General features: G+C 41.1%; 2 protein-coding genes across 3 annotated transcripts in view; both read left to right on the top strand.

The window, feature by feature from the left end:
• Nucleotides 1-2134, top strand: part of fn3krp (fructosamine 3 kinase related protein) — a 5035-nt gene extending 2901 nt beyond the window's left edge. Inside the window, exons 2-7 of one of the 2 annotated variants that reach the window (XM_020610433.1) lie at nt 3-406; nt 556-707; nt 852-943; nt 1115-1215; nt 1317-1439; nt 1550-2134. In XM_020610433.1, the coding sequence (XP_020466089.1) occupies nt 266-406; nt 556-707; nt 852-943; nt 1115-1215; nt 1317-1439; nt 1550-1888 (948 nt within the window). In that variant the 5' untranslated portion in view covers nt 3-265 and the 3' untranslated portion in view covers nt 1889-2134. The remainder of the gene's footprint in view (nt 1-2; nt 407-555; nt 708-851; nt 944-1114; nt 1216-1316; nt 1440-1549) is intronic. The other variant, XM_020610434.1, reaches the window with a different exon arrangement.
• Nucleotides 1-17966, top strand: part of tbcd (tubulin folding cofactor D) — a 45074-nt gene that overhangs the window by 17656 nt on the left and 9452 nt on the right. The window contains exons 2-21 of the mRNA XM_020610428.1: nt 1915-2790; nt 2912-2962; nt 3056-3153; nt 3826-3927; nt 4073-4219; nt 4764-4819; nt 5149-5281; nt 6071-6116; nt 6801-6933; nt 7174-7316; nt 7403-7463; nt 7559-7633; nt 7759-7853; nt 12907-13063; nt 15726-15783; nt 15868-15897; nt 16231-16316; nt 17127-17207; nt 17315-17388; nt 17536-17653. Coding sequence (XP_020466084.1) covers nt 2622-2790; nt 2912-2962; nt 3056-3153; nt 3826-3927; nt 4073-4219; nt 4764-4819; nt 5149-5281; nt 6071-6116; nt 6801-6933; nt 7174-7316; nt 7403-7463; nt 7559-7633; nt 7759-7853; nt 12907-13063; nt 15726-15783; nt 15868-15897; nt 16231-16316; nt 17127-17207; nt 17315-17388; nt 17536-17653 — 1913 coding nt within the window. The 5' untranslated portion in view covers nt 1915-2621. The remainder of the gene's footprint in view (nt 1-1914; nt 2791-2911; nt 2963-3055; nt 3154-3825; nt 3928-4072; nt 4220-4763; nt 4820-5148; nt 5282-6070; nt 6117-6800; nt 6934-7173; nt 7317-7402; nt 7464-7558; nt 7634-7758; nt 7854-12906; nt 13064-15725; nt 15784-15867; nt 15898-16230; nt 16317-17126; nt 17208-17314; nt 17389-17535; nt 17654-17966) is intronic.

Genomic DNA, 17966 nt, shown 5'->3' with positions numbered 1-17966 from the left:
AGGTGAACTGAGTGGGGTTATTTTGGTGTGGTAGTAGGTAGGGGTCGTTCTGATCCACACTCCAGTCTGGAAGATGGCGGTAATGCACCTAAAGGTGGTTGCCAACTGCCATTAAGAGACACCTGAAGAAGAAAAAGAAGAAAAACAAGGCCATTTGAGGGCACCGTAGACGCAGAGTACGAGCAGTTTCCAGCAATGCAGTTTTACTTTGTTGCTGGGGTTAGCACATCAGTATTTATACTAGAATTGGCTTTTGGAGCTAACCATGGAGGCCAAGTTAAAGAAAGAGCTGGGAACAACTATGCTGAAGTCAACTGGTTATTCAAGAGGTGGATGCATCAGCCAAGGCCAGAGTTATGATACTGACAATGGGAGAGTGTTTGTTAAAATAAATCATAAAAGTGGGGTAATATTATTTTATCATTTTTAAAAATATATTTTAATGTATTGCATATGTTCTAGTTGGTGGCTGGTTCACCATAGGATTTGCTTCAGCAGCTAGAGTCCATCTGTGCCACTGCTCACCAGACCAAACTATGTTTCTGTTGTGTTCAGGCCCAAGTAATGTTTGATGGGGAGATGGCCAGTTTGGAAGCAATTTTAAAGACAGAAACTGTTAAAGTCCCCAAGCCTGTGAAGGTGATTCAGCTTGACACAGGAGGATGTGCATTTGTGATGGAACATCTGGACATAAGAGGTCTTAGCAAGTAAGAGCTCTCTTACGTTATTTGTTTAGTACTGTATCCGTACCACCACTGTATGCAGGTTAGAGTGGAAGGAGACATGAAAATATAGTATCTTATTTGTTCTTTTTAAAAATTAACTGCATTATTTTTGACCCCAATATGCAGGTACTCACAGCACTTAGGGGAGCAGCTGGCAGATCTGCATCTTCACAACAAGAAACAGTTGGAACAATTAAATAAAGAGCAGCAGACAGTAGGTAATTCACCTCCCTTCACACTTTTTCACTTTAGTTCACACGAAGTCAAATGCAAAATCACCTTTGATCTTGTTTGCCAGTACTGTATAGCAGTTAACTCTCAAATATTAACTCTGAGTTAGTTACATATTCATATGAGATTTCCAGTGTACCTCATTTGATTGTACACAGGAAAGGGTGTCGGGCACTTGGAGGCTCCTGTTGTTGAAAAATTTGGATTTGATGTAACTACATGCTGTGGATATATACCACAGGTAAAATATCTGTGCACTGTAAGTGTACTGTATTCTCTAAGCTGTAGTACATTTGTATACAGTATTATGGTCTCTAAGTCATTGAGATGTTATAGTCTTTTTTTACCCAACCTCCCCAGGTAAATGACTGGCAGGATGACTGGGTGACATTTTTCTCCCAGCAAAGGCTGCAGCACCAGCTTAACATGGTGGAGAAATCTTATGGAGACAGAGAGGTCAGAGAACTATGGGCCAAGCTACAGGTACACCTTCCCATTGACCGCATCAGAAACAAAACATACTTTACATACGTCTTTAGGGTTGTATTAATAATCTGACTGTGCACCTTACATGTTGTGTCTGTTATTTCTAGCTGAAGATTCCTCAGTTTTTTACAGATGTGGTGATTGTCCCTGCCCTCCTCCATGGAGATTTATGGAGAGAGAATGTGGCAGAGTACACAGAAGGGCCAGTCATCTTTGACCCCTCCTCCTTTTATGGTCATTCAGAGCTTGAGCTGAGTATTACAGGGATGTTCGGTGGCTTCCACAGCTCTTTTTATTCTGCTTACCATAACAAGATTCCTCAAGCACCAGGGTTTGCAGAAAGAAACCAGCTTTACCAACTCTTTCATTATTTGAATAACTGGAACCACTTTGGTGATAGCTACAGAGAATCTTCAGTAAGGATTATGACAGACCTACTGAAGTAACATGATTGTTCCACTAAATGCAGTAGGTTCCTCTGTATTTTATCTACAGATGTCATGCAGACTGACACACTCTGTACATCTCCAAAATGTTGCTGTTCAATAATTTGCTCTCTCCTGTTTAACCAACAATAAATTTTGGGGTGATCCAAAGTATCTGTCCTGACCTTCTGTGTAAATGAATAAAAGCTTCTCCCAGTGTTTGTCAGTTTTAAATTTCCAGTCCTGAATAAACAATATTTAATGTCATCTGTATTTTTTCAGGTTTCAAATGTCAGACTTGTTAAGGAACATTAAATGTGATAGTATTTACACATACACATTAGCTAACAATAAATCAGAATTATGCGTAGGGACAAATTCGTTTACATGAATCTACTGGCCTGTCACGTGTCTGTCCTACATAGGAACCTTCTCGCTTGCCGTACCCGGGGCGGGGTGTGGTTTAGACGCTTGGTTGTGGAGCATCATAACAGAGATGAGCAATAGTGCTTTGGTTTTTATAAGTGAACTTAATATCACTTGGAGCATAGTCATTTTGCACGATAATGGTCTTAAGACCAAGTCCATGTAGTAGCTATATGTTATAAATGAACAAATCCAGTCGTTTCCCAGGCTGATTTCCGTGCAAGACGGTTCATTTTGCTAGGCTAGCCTTAAATGTTAATATTAGCTTGCTAACTGGTGCATAACTAAATCTGCAACAAAGACTCTTTGGAGATAACAGCCTGACACAATGGCCTTATCAGACACAGAGAATGAATGTGGCGAAGCAGACGCTGTTGTTAAAATGTGTGTCTTGGGCGGCTTTAGTGAGAGCAGCGAGGCCAGAGGTCTGATCACCAGCCTGCCGGAGGCCGAAGGCGACACGGCGACAAGCGAGGCTGTTGTACAGAGGTTTCTGGGTAAGACAGACGTCGGCAGTTTAGCTACTTGAATCCTTAAATAAACAATTTTTCATCAGTGCTTTGGGTGGGTGATTTTAGCGTGTTTGCAGTTCATTACACTGCCTTTTCCCCCGTATAGTCATAATGAACAGATACCAAGAGCAGCCTCATCTGCTGGACCCACATCTAGGTACATTATTATATGTATGCCTTTGAATTCAGTTGCTATTCTGTAGATTCATTTGGAGACTCCCACTTTTAAAAACTTCAATTTCGTGTTTAGAATGGATGCTGAGCCTGATACTGGATTTTGTAAGGAGTGAGAAGTCTCCCCCTTCACTGGTGCATTTAGGCTTCAAGTTTCTCTACATCATCTGTAAGGTCAGTAAAACAGGACTCTTGCTGACATTAGCTTTCCAAGTCAGTGAAAAGCCATGAGACCACACTGCATGGAGGAAGTCCTGTGGCTCAGGTCTTTTTGGCAGTACCTGGAATTTGGCCATGTACTCCCTGATCATGTGCTTCATACACAGTTATGTTTACAGTCTGTTTTGTCATTATGATTGTCCATACCATAAGTCTACCTTGTACTCTACTGATATACACATGATATCTTTCATGTTGAAGTCAGGTAAATACACCAGGGGTGTTTTTTATGTTCCCCCATTTGTAAGCTAATAGAAGCCTTTATTAGTCCCACGATGGGGAAATTCACAGCAGCAAAGGGATAGAAACAGACACAGTTAAGAATCAAGAAGTAACAGATAAGGTATTATCAATATGAATATAAACAATTGTACTTATAATAATAAAAAAGTAAGACAATTTGATGAGAGGATTTAAGGACAGGTGGTGTCCTACGCTATATACATTGTAAAGCCCCTTGTAAAAAAAAAAAAATGGTGATAATGGGATTTATAAATAACATCTAGAATTTGACTTTAATTTGAACTTTCATTTTGCAGACTCAGCCAAGTTAGCCACATCATTTTGTGACCTTGCTTGGTGATACAGGCCCCAGAGTTTTATTTATTTATTTCTTCTTCTGGCTAGGTCAGAGGTTATAAAATCTTCATGCAGCTTTTTCCTCATGAGGTGGCAGATGTCCATCCTGTTTTGGACCTGCTGTCCAGACAGGATCCCAGAGACTCAGAGGTGAGACTAATATTACTTTTCAAGGTTTAAAAAAAATAGACCTTCGCACTGTCACACCCCTGTGCATTTGTCTCTACAAATCTGGCATATATTAGTTTTGTTGTTAGCTTTACTTATAATATGTTTTACCATGTATTCATTAAAGACATGGGAAACCCGCTACATGCTGTTGTTGTGGCTGTCCATGGCCTGCCTCATACCCTTTCACCTTTCTCGTCTGGACGGCCATCTGGAGTCAGACAGTGGCAAGACCAGGGAGCCCATCATGGATCGCATTCTAGCTATTGCAAAGGCAAGTTAAGTATATGATATAATCTTGATTCTGTTTTGCCTTTTTTTTGAGAGATTGGTCTGTATGTCTAATTCTTGTATCCCATAATGGCTTGATTTGTCATAGGATTTGATCTTAAGAAATATGTGAGTGAATAAACATGTCTAAAAGTTTGGCATCAGTAGTTGTGTGATGTTTATGACAGAGAATTCTATTTCCTAATATTCTGACCCTCTCATTATGTGGCTGGGGCGATAAAAATATAAAGACACCTATAAATATAATGTAGTCCAGTACAACACCACCTTTATCTTCCATGATATACCTCCATGATAAACATATAATTGACAGTTTTATCAAAAACTGAAACATTTTGAACTCATCAGTACATCTCCTAATCCAAAATTAGGGAAACCAAAGAGAGACCTTCAGTAGGACAATGACATCTGAACTGAACTTTTAGCCCTCTAATATTTGTGGATTTGTTTGTAGTTGCTCCTACTTTCTGATGATTTTAACAGGCATGTTATCACACAGTTTGAATTAAAAGAATTTGTTTTTTCAGTCTTATCTAGTTGTCACGGACAGTCCCAGGTATGCCGCATCTGTACTGATATCAAAGTAAGTGCACAAACACCACACAGGTAACAACATAGTATTTTAATTTTGTTGCTTCCAAAACTATCAGTTTCATAGTTTGAAACAAAGGTTAAATGAAGCCTAATTATTGTGCATAGATTTGAGGTTGGATCAGCAAGTCTGAACTCTTTTTGGTCTATATATCAATGTACATCAATGCCAAATGGTAAGCACCAAATGTAATCTAGGTAAAGTTATTAACTGTAATTGCTTTTCTAGCCAAGAGAGGGCAAAGTTGATCTTCGAATGTCTTAATGGGTGTCTTTGTTGATCCACATTGCTTTCTTGCCTCACTGTGCATGACTGTACAGGTTCATGACACGCCCTGATGTGAAACAGAAGCGCCTTGGAGACTTTTTGGACTGGAGCCTCACCACTATATCCCAGACCAATGGCCAGTCACTGAGAGATATCATGGTGCTGGATGGTGCATTGCAGTCTCTGGTAAACACACATATATGCACTGATCACACCCAGTCCTGTGGTGGTGTGTGCACACGTGTCCCTGTAGAAAAACCTGCAGAGGGTAGTTTACAAGAGCTGACATGACTGGTATGTTTCACACAATACCTGCTGTGGTTTTGGCAGGTGCCTAATGCACCTGCTGCGTGTGTGGGTCCTGCTGCTTCAGGTGATTTATGTCAGTTTAATTCACAGCTTTAAGCTAAACGGTTCTTCAGCAAATGGGAATGGTGTTGAGGGAACTTAATTTCAGTGAAATTCACTCTTCCAGCCTTATGCCCCTCACATTTGACCTGTAATCATGTCAAATCTTTATATCTTTATTAATGGCAGGGGTGGGGTGTAGGGGTTCATCTCACTTCCTGTCAGCTAAGGTAATGTATTGCAGCCCTCAAGCAAGTACATTACATTTGTATCATTGGCACATAAACCTGCACAACATGTTTAGAAAGCGTCAGTGTGTACTTAATGTCTGTGAAGCGAACCTGGCCCCAGCCTATATGCTGCTTAGGGCATTCAAAACTGGCACTGTGTGTTGAGTCAACAAGCCTACAGGTGGTTTTTTGTGTGTACATAGATTGAAGGTAAAGTACTGCAAAAAAGATTCAAAACTTGAAATGACTTGGTATGATATTTGGTTTATGAAAGTAATTATATTTTTAGTTTGTTAGTAAAATTTCAAAATGTGTGATGCCTTCCCAGATATCACTGCTATTACGTGTCCCCTGATGTATCTGAGATCGATTTGGTTATCCTTTTTGTGTCCCATAGGCAAAGCTTTTCAAACACGGAAAGAGAGATGACCTCCTGCAGTACGGTATGTTCCCTTTTCCCTGTTACATGTATCAGCGGTTAAAGTAATGAAATCAAATGGATTTTCCATTAAATCGAATCAAGGATTTTTAGCAGGAAAGAAGCTTGGCTGGCCCCGGCCTAATTTCAATTTTAATATAATTTAGAACTGATTTATTGAACACTCAAAGAAATGCTCTCTGATGTTGTAATGTCAGTATCATATTTATTGTATGCAGAGCAACTTTGTGGTTTTGGATCATGGAAGCGGGGTGGCACAGTTAACGTGGCAGCCTTTAGAAGTTTCTGAACAGGACTTACTGGTGCATGTTATTGTCATAATTCTAGGCTCCAGTTGCTTTTGCTTGTGGTAACAGTATTATTTGAGTTCACAAATCTTTATCAACATATCCTCGGGGGGTGGTATTTGAATGTATCAGGTGATATTTTCCTAGTACAACAATAGAGACTTCCCATGAATTTACACGATCTAAGAGTTAACGTCTTTGAATAGCCATTGTAGTGAGAGTTATTTACAGCTGAAGGGTACTACAACCTTGCAAGATCAGAGATTTACTTTTTCTTAAGCTCTAGTCAGAGAGCTCCAAAAAACAAGTATATTCTTGTAGGTATTAATTAATTTATTAATTTCTATAATAAAATCCTAGTATTACAACATGTACTTATTATGTCTTTATGTGTTTCCCAGCTCCTACAGTTCTGCAGTGTCTGGAGCAAAAACATCTACCAGAGAGCAGTGAGGCCATGCTGAGGAAACTTGGTGTCAAACTAATCCAGAGGCTTGGCCTCACTTTCCTGAAGCCACGTTTGGCAACTTGGAGGTCAGACATAATGCCGTCCAGTTATATATAATGTTATACTGTTTCTACCACCAATGTGAGTCAGCTGATTTTTTATACTGCAAATTGTAGGAAACCTTCCCAATACTGACATAAATTGAACACCATGATCAGTTTATGGCTCCTTGTTCAGTTGGGGATTGTCCTTAGTGAGACCTGGTTGGATTAGAGAGGAGCGCAAAGCTAAATGTCTTAAAAAGTTTGTATAAATGTTTGTTTCAGGTACCAGAGAGGCAGCCGCTCCCTAGCAGCAAACCTTGCCATGTCCCAGTCTACTACAGCCACTGATGATGTGACTTCTGAAACAGAGATCCAAGAACAGGAGGAAGACTATGACATACCTGAGGAAGTGGAAATGGTTATTGGTCAGTGATTTTCTCCACTCAATGTAAGAAGTGTATTACAACAATACTTCTGCTCAGGAAATCATATGTGCATGTTATTTTTGCAGAGTATCTGCTAGTGGGACTGAAAGATAAGGAAACTATTGTGCGCTGGTCTGCAGCAAAGGGGTAAAAAAAAAAATCATCCTTGTTGATACTTGTCTTTGTTTTTTGTTATATCAAATATGCTCTACAATAATTGTCTATTTCATTTAAACCTTCAGCATTGGGAGGGTGACTGGGAGACTTCCCAAGGAGCTGGCAGATGAGGTTGTTGGATCAGTGATGGACTGCTTCAGGTGTGTTCATGTTGGGCGGGGGGGGTCATCCCTTTCTATCAATCACAGTGTGTTTTTCAAGTATTCCACTTGTCCACCCTGTATTCCTCTAACATGTTCTGTGTTTTGACCTGTGCTTTTTCAAGCTTCCAAGAAACAGATAATGCTTGGCATGGAGGCTGTCTCGCACTGGCTGAACTTGGTCGGAGAGGCCTGCTGCTGCCTTCCAGGCTGACACATGGTATCTGTCCACAAATTCACATTGAAATATTTATTATAGGATACATAGACTGTTGTAAAAAGCCATGTTGTGTTATTTCTTTATTCGGTATGTTTACATGTACAGTATATTACCATTTTCCATTTTCAATAAGAACCCCTGTAAAATGACTTCTCACCCTTTTCAATCATAAAAACAAGGTACATTATGCACATCTTTATGACAGCAAGTCTTTGCATTTAACATGTTTTTTTTACAGTTGATCTTGTTACAGTGCTATAGACATATCACACCCACTCCTGCCATTATAATCAGTGCTTAATTAACATTTTTTAACATTAATGTTCGGTGAGTTGATCTTTTCATGTTGAGGCTTGCAGTGGTGGAACATTAGAGATATTCTGTCCTTATTACCAAATATTATAACAGTCTGGGTTTAGTTATTAGCAGCAGCGAGGCCTCCTCCTCAGAGCCCGTCCTGCTGCTTTTGCTCTCTTGTTTGGTTTATGGCAGTTGTTTTCAGCTTGGCTACTGTTTGTTCTTTTCATGCCTGTTACCTTGGTGCACTTGGTCCTCTCTGGAGATCCAGGACTTCCAGCATCTGAGGAATCCTTTGGGGCCCTGTCTGTGGTGCTGAAGTCACATGAAGAGGCAGCAGAGCTTGCGATGGCTAGCTGACAGAGAGCCAGTGCTGCAGTCTGCCTCTGGTCACATGGTTCTTCATCCAGCTTGATGTCTGGCCCATTCTCAAGATCTTCTGAAGTGTTCAAGGCAGAGCTGTGCAAAGGGCTGCTGTCAGAGGCACGAAGGCTGAGGTTCAGTGGTAGCTCCTCCCCCTTTAATTTCTCTTTGTCAGAGCATATCAGTCTCGGGTCAGATGGACATTTTTCTTTGTCATGGTGTCTTGTTGAGAGGTTGAGGGGAGCCAGATCTTCGCTGCTGTCTTCATCATCAAGTTCTGGTGGAGTTTCAGGACATGGTTCAGAAACAGACGTTGAGGAATATCTGTTGGTCTCAGCTGATCTGGAAGTCACACCAAAAAGAAAAAGTTAAAAAACTACCACTATTACAAATACAGTGACCTGCAGTTAAGACAAAAATGACAATTTCTTTTTCTTGGTAGATAAAAAAAAACAAAACAAAATTTGGCGTTTTTACTTACCCCCTGTCTACATGCAGAGTTCTTAACTGCAGCAGGCTTTCTACAGACTCCTCCTGTCTTAAGTCAGCATGCATGGATTGCACAGCTGTGGTTGTGTGTCCTAGTTGGGTGGTTGTGTCTGCTTCACCCATGTTGGTGTAGTGTGGGGCCTCTGTGCCTCTCTGTATGCTGTGTGCATGGGTGGGTCTGTCAGGTGACCCTAAGGCTGAACACCCCTCTTTAGGGCTCAGCCTGGTTGCTTTGTCCCCTGTTTGCCCGTGGTTGCTCTGCCCTTGTGTAGATGCGTTGAGGATGGGATGTGAATGCATGTATAAATCATAATCCTTATGCTCCAGAGTCTGGCCATAGAAATCCAAAGGAATATATCTGGGTCCTGTAATTGGCATGGAGAGCTCATGTGGTCTGTATAGGGTATAATGCAGAGGGGGGCCTGGGTGAAGTGGGTGGCAGTATCTATATGTGTACGGAGGAAAGAGAGAAGCGTGAGGTGGAGCAATGGGTTGTGGTACCACAGGCCTCTGGGGATCTAGAATCTCTGGCCGGAAAGAAGGAGAGTTTGACTCATTTGCATGGTGATTTCCTGGGAGGTAATATGGAGGATACAGGGGCCGGTCAGGCAGGATATAAGGGGGGTACTCAGGAACTATGGGAGGGGGGAATGGTTTTAAAGGAATGGATGGTGGACCTGTACCCCATGGAAAACCTAGATGGTTGAAAGCAGGAGCCGGAGTTTGCAGATCTTCTGAAAGTTGCACAGATGACTTGAAGGCTTCGGCTCCGTCACGGTTGGGTGTGACAGGGGAGAAGGCAGATGGGCGCGGTAGAGGCTTAGCCTCATTGCTCTCTCTGTTCTGTCCTTCTGTAACTGTATTTGGTTTTGCCACATTTGGGCTGTCCTTACTGACTGGACTGTCGCACTCAATGTCTATTTCTTCTGTGCCGTCTCTGCTGTCAGCTTTGCTCTCCTCAGCTCCCTGTTTCTCAGGTCTGTTGTTCTGAACTGCTGGCTGGGGGCTTGGACAGTCCTTAGATTTGACAGGGGCTTCCTTTGCTACAGCCTTGACCTGCCGGCCCGTTTGCCCATTTTTCTGTTGCACCAGGGAAATGGAGTTTTTGCACAAATTGTATTTCATGTGGTTGAAGAGATGGGACTTTTCATTACAGGTGAAAGGACATTGGAAACACTGGTACTTGAAGGGCTTCCCTGGTGGTCGGGGAATGTAGTGGGGCCTTTTTGGCTTGCGTTCCTGAGCAGTCTCCATCTTGATTCTAATGCACGCTTTCTGAAAGAAAAATACACAGATACAGTTAAACAATTAGCAGTTGTTTACATTTCTAAGTTTGTATTTTTATACATACCGAAGCTGTTGTACTAAAGTATATGAGAGCAACCAGTGAATCATGGCAGGTTTTGCACTAGATTATCACTGAGTAATGGGGCTAACAGAGTTGTTTGACTGGTTCAGGTGGAGAGTGGCTCCCATTGGTTTTCCTCTCACTTTTTATTTAGCTGCTTGGCCAAAAAAAATCTCTTAACTACACCAAACACTGCACCCTCAGGCTAATGTATTTCTGCAACTGTTAGTCCACACAAGGTAGAGCATCAAATAAAGAAATGGATAAATATGAAAACCTGAACCTGTATTTAAAAATACACCCGAATGTTTGCATAGGTGGACTCGTGTCTTAGTGCAGTTTTGGCTGATTGGCAGTGCCTACTTGACCTGCCTGTTCCCCAGTCTGTCATTTTGATACGACTCCCTTCATCTGTCCCGTAGAGACAGAGAGTCACGAAGGTACTAGGTAGGCAGGTGCTGGGCAGACTAGGCTCTTACTAACACAGACCTGGAGGGCATGCAGAGACTTGCTTTCTCTCTCAACCTTACTAAACTCTGTGGTGTCAGCGTGGGAACTACCAGCCACCTGCTTCCCATGACAACACCTGCGGGATGCACTCGGTTCCCTTTAGTCATTTTAATGAGTTCACCGCCGCTAGAAACTCTTAAGTACGAGAAGAAATTGTTTAATATTTTTTAATTTAACGGACCAGCTGTGTAGTAGGTGGCAGCACTTCAGGTTGGCCTATGAAATGAAACATCACCTAAAGCTGTGAGTTAAGTGTTGCTGGGCGTCACATGGAGGAACCTGCTTGTCATGAACTGTCGCAAGAAGTTGTCACTCAAGTTTCTGTCCAAGTGTAGAAGCACGCAAAGCCGCTCCCTTCTTAAGGACTAAATTTTATTTAGAAAAATCCCCATTTAACACTCGCTCTTAACTGTGAGTTTAACCTAGTAAAAACTTTTTGTTCATCATAACCTATGTTCATTAGTGAACATAGGTTATGTGTTTTTTAAAGAATTTTTTTCTGTAACAACATTTTTATTAATACTCAAATAATATTAGAAAAACCTTTTATCCAATTAAAAAGCTTTAGAAGGTTTTCTGCAGAGGTCAGGTACTTTCAGTATGACCTGTGCATCAATAATGGCAGTGGAAGCAGTGCATAATTAAAATCCACAGGTGGCAGGTAACTTTTACCAACACTAAATGCACCTTACACACTAGTGGCAGTACTTTTACAAACCACTACTATTCTTGTCCAAAAACACAGAAAAGCTTTGATGTAGTGCCGTTTCCTTGTTAATGAAGGGAGAATTAAAAAGAAAAACATTTACCTGCTCTGGATCTAGCAACAGTGTGTTCTCCTGTTTGGTTCGCAGAGGGCAGCTCCACACTCAACAGCCAGTGTAGATACCTTGTCGTTGTTCCACTATGTGCTCAGAGCTCAGAGTGTGTTTGTGAATGTGTGTGATGGTGCATGTGTTAGTGATGTTAGTTGTGTGGTTAGTTCCTGTCTCTGAGGTGTTGTCTCACCAGAGGGTGGGGCTTCAGCCTAAACAGCAGGGCCCTCAGGCAACACTGATGCACCTGATATTAGTCAAGCCTCAAGCGATGATTTACATGATGGGGTGGGGTGGGGGCTCTTGCTCCTTCCTTTTTCCTGCTCGTTCTCTCTCTTTTGTGAAAATGACCACGTAAATATCATTCTCTAGCTCCTGAAAATAACCTGCTCGTTTACATTGACACATCAAGTTTCAAGTGAAGTTCAGCGGTGCACTGGCAAGACCAGTGTGACATTTGCATACTCACAGGTGCAACTGCTGATGCTCTTGTTTAGTTTTACTTCACTGGGTAAGCAGTGTTCAAAGTAAGTAATACTGACTTGCCAAGATAATCATTTTGTGTTTTCTTTGTATATTACACATAAGTACTAATTACTAAATATCTATCTGTGAGAACACTGATATCACTGATGTTCTTACAGTGAAAAATTTAACAATGTGGGCAGGCAGTAGCTTGCAATAGGTTGGCATCAAATTGTCAGCTGAAACTGATATTCACCCATATTGTTGTGCCACACTGATGTTTTTCTAATAGAAAGCTATTTGGCATTTGCTTTGCCTTGGTGCATTCTTACTTTTTTCTGTTGCTTTCAGTCAATTCTGTATAATTTTCAAGCAAGCACACCGCAAAACAGTTTTCCACTTATTTTTTTTAGTGCACCGCAAAAGGATAATTTTAAATCAGTAAAATCTGGAAGGCTGACCACAGTTCAGAGGCTCAATATGTGGAAAATACAAATATTCATGCATAATAAAATATACATCCTTCATTCTTATGGCATAAACAGTCAATTCAGTGTGCACAGTCACATAATTCAGTGAGGTGTTAGTGGTTTTCGTCCAAGGATTCTGGCCACGTGTGAAGCTAAAATATAGCTGCTAATCTGTAAGATTGCATACAGTATGTGTAACATTTATATGTCTTAGCTTTTATTCTTTGGTCTTAGTATTGCGTGTGTGTGTGTGTTTTTGAGATTAACCAGTCATCTCATTATGTTTCTACTTGCAGTTGTGCCACTCATTATCAAGTCCCTAACCTATGAGGAAAAGAGGGGGGCATGCAGTGTTGGTTCCAATGTGCGTGATGCTGCATGCTATGTGTGCTGGTCTTTCGCCAGGGCTTATGAACCGAAGGAGCTCAATCCTTTTGTCACTCAGATTGCCAGGTAAACCTCTTTTTCTCTCCTTTCCTATAAAGCCAACACAGTCATAAATTGCTACAAAACCACACCAGGAACACATTTTTTACTGTCAACTAGACAGCTGACAGGAAAAGTCAAAAGCCAGGGGCAGCTGCACCTGTTTTCATCTCCCATTAGCTGTTTGTAATGAAAACTGACATTTCCTCCTTGTGTAAAATGTATGTTACATGTATGTAACATCACTGGCGTGCCATAGTTGCAACTCTCAGCAACATAATGTCTTCACCTTCATGACAGAGAAGGAAAACACAATACAAATATGATATGTACTGTATCTATATCTGTATAAATGATATGCACATAAAACTAATGCAGTCTAATCCGGCAGTTCTGCAGTAATACTCTCTGCATGAAGGTGATGACGTTCAGGTTTTCATTCATCTCTATGATTACTGTGGAAGATATAGGTTGTGGCTCTGTTGCATTGTGTTGCAAATACTGACGGACCTCGCCTTCATTTTGGCCACCCATTTATCAATAAGGATAGGCTAAATAACAGTCACACCTCCCAGTATAATGCAGTACATTTTTTAGGTTGTAGCTCATTGTGAATGACGTTGTCATTGTAATTTGCATAGACATTACATGGTTTGCCTTTAAGCAGTTCTTCTGTAGTTCATTCTTGTATTTCCTTATGTAATAGTACATGTGCTAGTTTGTTTTTGTGTTGTTTTGTGTCTACATTTTGAATTACATTTTAATTATAAAGACATACTGTGGCATTTTATGACTGGTATGCAAAGGCGATCATGTTGTCTGACTCTGAAGGTAATTAATAGCATTTGCATTTATAAATGCTAGGCATTTCATCCATGCATTAACTATACTACTTATCTTGAAGAGGGTCACGGGGGGGCTGGAGCCAATCCCAGCTGACTTTGGGCAAGAAACAGGGTCCACCCTGGACAGGTTGCCAGTCTATCACAGGGCTGACACAGACAACCAGAGACAGACACCCACACTTACTCCTACAGGCAATTTAGAGTAACCAGTCAACCTAAGCTGCATGTCTTTGGCCTGTGGGAGGAAGCCAGAGTACCTGGAGAGAACCCACACAAGCACAGGAAGAACATGCAAACTCCGCACAGAAAGGCACTGGGTCGGCCTGGGCTTGAACCCTGAACCTTCCTGCTGTGAGGCGACAGTGCTAACCACTGCACGCTAGGCATTTCAGTCAGGAGATGTATGTTTGTCTGATATGTTTTCTCTTTCTATGAAACTTTCACCACTCTCATGAGGTTTGTTTTGTTGTTGTTGCTTTGTGCTCAATCTGCTACATTAACAATATACCTCCATAATTTCATTGATCCAAATATCCCAGAAATCTCCTCCGGGACACTGATGGGAGAGTTGTGACCTCAGCTGAGTTTTCAGACATTATTGTTGAGCTTGGAAGAGACTTGTACTTTTGGGGAGTTCTTGTTCATTTGTTTTTTATTATTATTTTTTTGCATTATAGCCACTAAAGATTTGGTTGTAAGGGTCATGTCATGCAAAAAGATTGAATTTCAGAACTAACATCTGATCACCAGCTAGTGAAGAGGAACTAAGGTGCAGTATCACCTAGAGAAACTCAGCATGTTCAGTCTTTGTCAGTAGTAACGGCTTGAACTTTTTTCTCGGTATGCATGTATGGACCTGTGGCCTCTGACTGTGCAGACCAGCTCTGCTGTGTCAGATTGAACCCCTGCGACTAGCATTATCGTCAGCAGTTGCAACAACACCCTCCCTTTCCCTAGCCTACAGGATTGCCAGGTTTCGCCTGTTACTGTAGGTTTCGGTCGCCGTTTGGCAGCAAGGCTTAGACAAGCTGATTCCTGCTCTAGTCATCACAGCTTGATGACATTTGCAGCAAACTCACTGTTATAAATGTGGGACTAAGGGACTTAAGGTCACCCACATACAGACACAGTTCCAGATACACTGTGTGCTTATTAGTTGTAGCAATCACAGACGTATTTTAGAATATCCTCTAGCTGCGTTATCCAGAATACAGTCTGGAGCCCTCAGGGCAAGAGCAGTTAGCAAAGGCCCAGGCCTGAATCTTACTGTTATGAGGCAGGGAAAATGGGAGGAGAGCAAACAAGGCCAACAGTAGTTAGACTCAGATTGTCACTTCACATCCCTCCCAGTGCAGAGTGGGAGCATGTTGAGGTCAAAACATAATCACACACTACTTCAGTACTGACGGGGAATCATGGTTAATCACATTCTGTGTTTAGCTGCTGTGCTGGGAACCTGCACACTGCAACAGAAAATCAGTTTTGTGGTGACGATGTATCCTAGACATATACATCATGAGTCACTGATGCTTAACAAATGATTAGGATGTTGATACTGTTGGTGCACTGTAACAGGACCACTCTATAAAGTTAGTCATTAAAATAAATGTTGGGAAAATGGAGACGATGTGCATAAATACTTTTCCAAGCTGCAAAAAGTTTTGTTCAGCGGGATCATAATCAAGCTAGAAAAATGGAGTAGTAAGTGTTTATTACAGAATATTGTCTGGAAAAATACATATTGAAATAGTTCACTGTCAGTAAACGGTGCACAAAGATACACTGCCTTTTATCAGACAGCTACAGTACATCTTCCAGTCCACACTTTGTGTTTATCTCTGCAGTGCTTTGCTGGTCACAGCTGTGTTCGACCGAAATGTCAGCTGCCGAAAAGCTGCTTCTGTGAGTTTTCAGCATCCTGCGATCATTTGACTAAATATATACAGTTACACGACAGAAGTTAATTTTTGTCTCATTTTGTCCCAGGCTGCCTTCCAGGAGAATGTTGGCAGACAGGTTTGTGGCACCAGTATTGACTACTTGTACATTATGACAAATAGAATTACCGTGATTAAGTACTGCAGTCTTGCTCAAACTTGCCTTGTTAGTGAGAGTTTTTGAAGTAAAAACTATCCTCCCAGTGCAGCTACAGGCCACCAGCAAGCACATGATTTTCCCAAAAGTCTTTGAATCATAAGTCTTTCTTAAATTCTGAAGTCATTACTTGAATTTGCAAGGAAATGGATTATTTTGCATCTCAGTGTTGCTCAGTGTTGAACATTCTGAACAGTTTTTACTAAATACACTGATAATGTCTCAGCTGTTTGTTGCTTCTTTGTGTCTCAATAGGGGACATTTCCTTACGGTATTGACATCGTAACAGCAGCAGACTACTACGCTGTTGGGAATCTCAACAACTGCTATCTGAACATTAGGTAAGAAACTTTATTCACACAGGCGGCTCACAAGGGCTTGTCCTTTGCAGTCACATGTTCTTAGCCATAGTACTGAAGCGGAGCTGCACCTGGTTACATGTTTAGGACGGTATGCTATAGAAGTGTAAAGACTAAAATGGGAATGGCAGCTGACAGATTGTACAGAGGTCAGTTTTCACTTGTAGTCATCTGGTAGGAAATGTCCCTGTGCACAAAAAAGTGACAAATAGAAATTAGTCCAACTTTGTGATAGAACTTCTATGATTGTAAGTTATTAAAGTGCCTAAAAATATGCAGCTTTTTAAAGAGTTACAGTGTTATATTGCATATTATAATCTGGTGGTGATATTGCCAAATAACCCAAACATGAAGCTTGAAGCTCCTGAATACCCCCCACGGCCATTGCTTATGTTACTAGAAATAAGCAGTTTACTGCTCACACAGCCTGCTTTTCCCTTATTTGTTTTAAAAGATTATCCAGGAGTGAGACCTGCAAACTAGCTTCAATTAGACACATTATATACGGTACATCATATCATACGTGTAAATCAACAGAAACAGAGAAAAGCTCCAAACCTTTCAAGAAATGTGCCACCGCTGGCAGAGCAAACATTCAAGCTGTGAAAATGAAGAAAAATGCAGCCTCGGGGTACAACTGACTATAAATGAAAATAATTGAATAAAGATGTAGAGAGATTAAGAGATTGCTGATGTTGATTTTGTTTCCATGTAGGAATGGATTCAGAGATGTGTCAAAAGCTGGTATTTACTCTTTGTGTAGTTGAATGTGTTTTTTTGTTGTCCACACAGTGTTTACATAGCTAGTTTCCCAGAGTACACCAAAGCGATGATAGACCATTTAATAACCATGAAGATCAACCACTGGGATGGGTAAGTGTCCTGCCCTCATAATGTCAGCAAATTTTTAAAAACTCATAGTTTTGTTTTTAATGCCTTAAACAAAAACACCTTCTTTTTTTTTTATATGTCCTTTCCAGTGTGATCCGAGAGCTCGCCACTAAAGCACTCCACAACCTGACGCCTCAAGCACCCGATTATATGGCAACAACAGGTAGACAATGTCACCTTACCTCTTTCTCTTTTCCTGTACAGTAGGGCTTTCAATGAAAGAGAGAAATGACGTTTGGAAATTGACTGTAACCTATAATAATTGTTCATGAGTAGATATACCATGCTCTTTCTTCCTTGTTGCTTTCAGTTTTGCCACAGCTGCTACCAGTGGCGGTGGGCATTGACCTCCATGGTCGCCATGGAGCCATCCTGGCGTGTGCAGAGATCACACACGCTCTGTACAAACTGGGCTTTCAGACCAACAGGTAAAGCAGCTTAAGTTGTATAGCTCATTTCAAACACACAGGCAATTCACAGTGCTTTACACAGGTACTGAGAAGCAATAGAACAACATTACAAGCAAGAATAAAACCAAACATGACAGGATAAATTACAATAATACAAACTAGGAATGGGCAATGATTTCCAAATATTTGAATAGTCATTAAATGGAAATAAAATTGAGTATTTCATGTGACTGTGGATTTGGTTTTAAAAACAAAGAGCCACTGTTGTCCTTTGCTTTTACTGGCTCCTGGAAATGACATAACAAGGGCAGTCTATTATTTTACTACCGCC

The sequence above is a fragment of the Monopterus albus genome, unplaced genomic scaffold (genome assembly GCF_001952655.1).
Source record: "Monopterus albus unplaced genomic scaffold, M_albus_1.0 scaffold105.1, whole genome shotgun sequence".
NCBI classification, from domain to species: Eukaryota; Metazoa; Chordata; class Actinopteri; order Synbranchiformes; family Synbranchidae; genus Monopterus; species Monopterus albus.
Note: the sequence above shows the minus strand (reverse complement) of the source record. Positions and strands in the feature narration are given on the sequence as shown.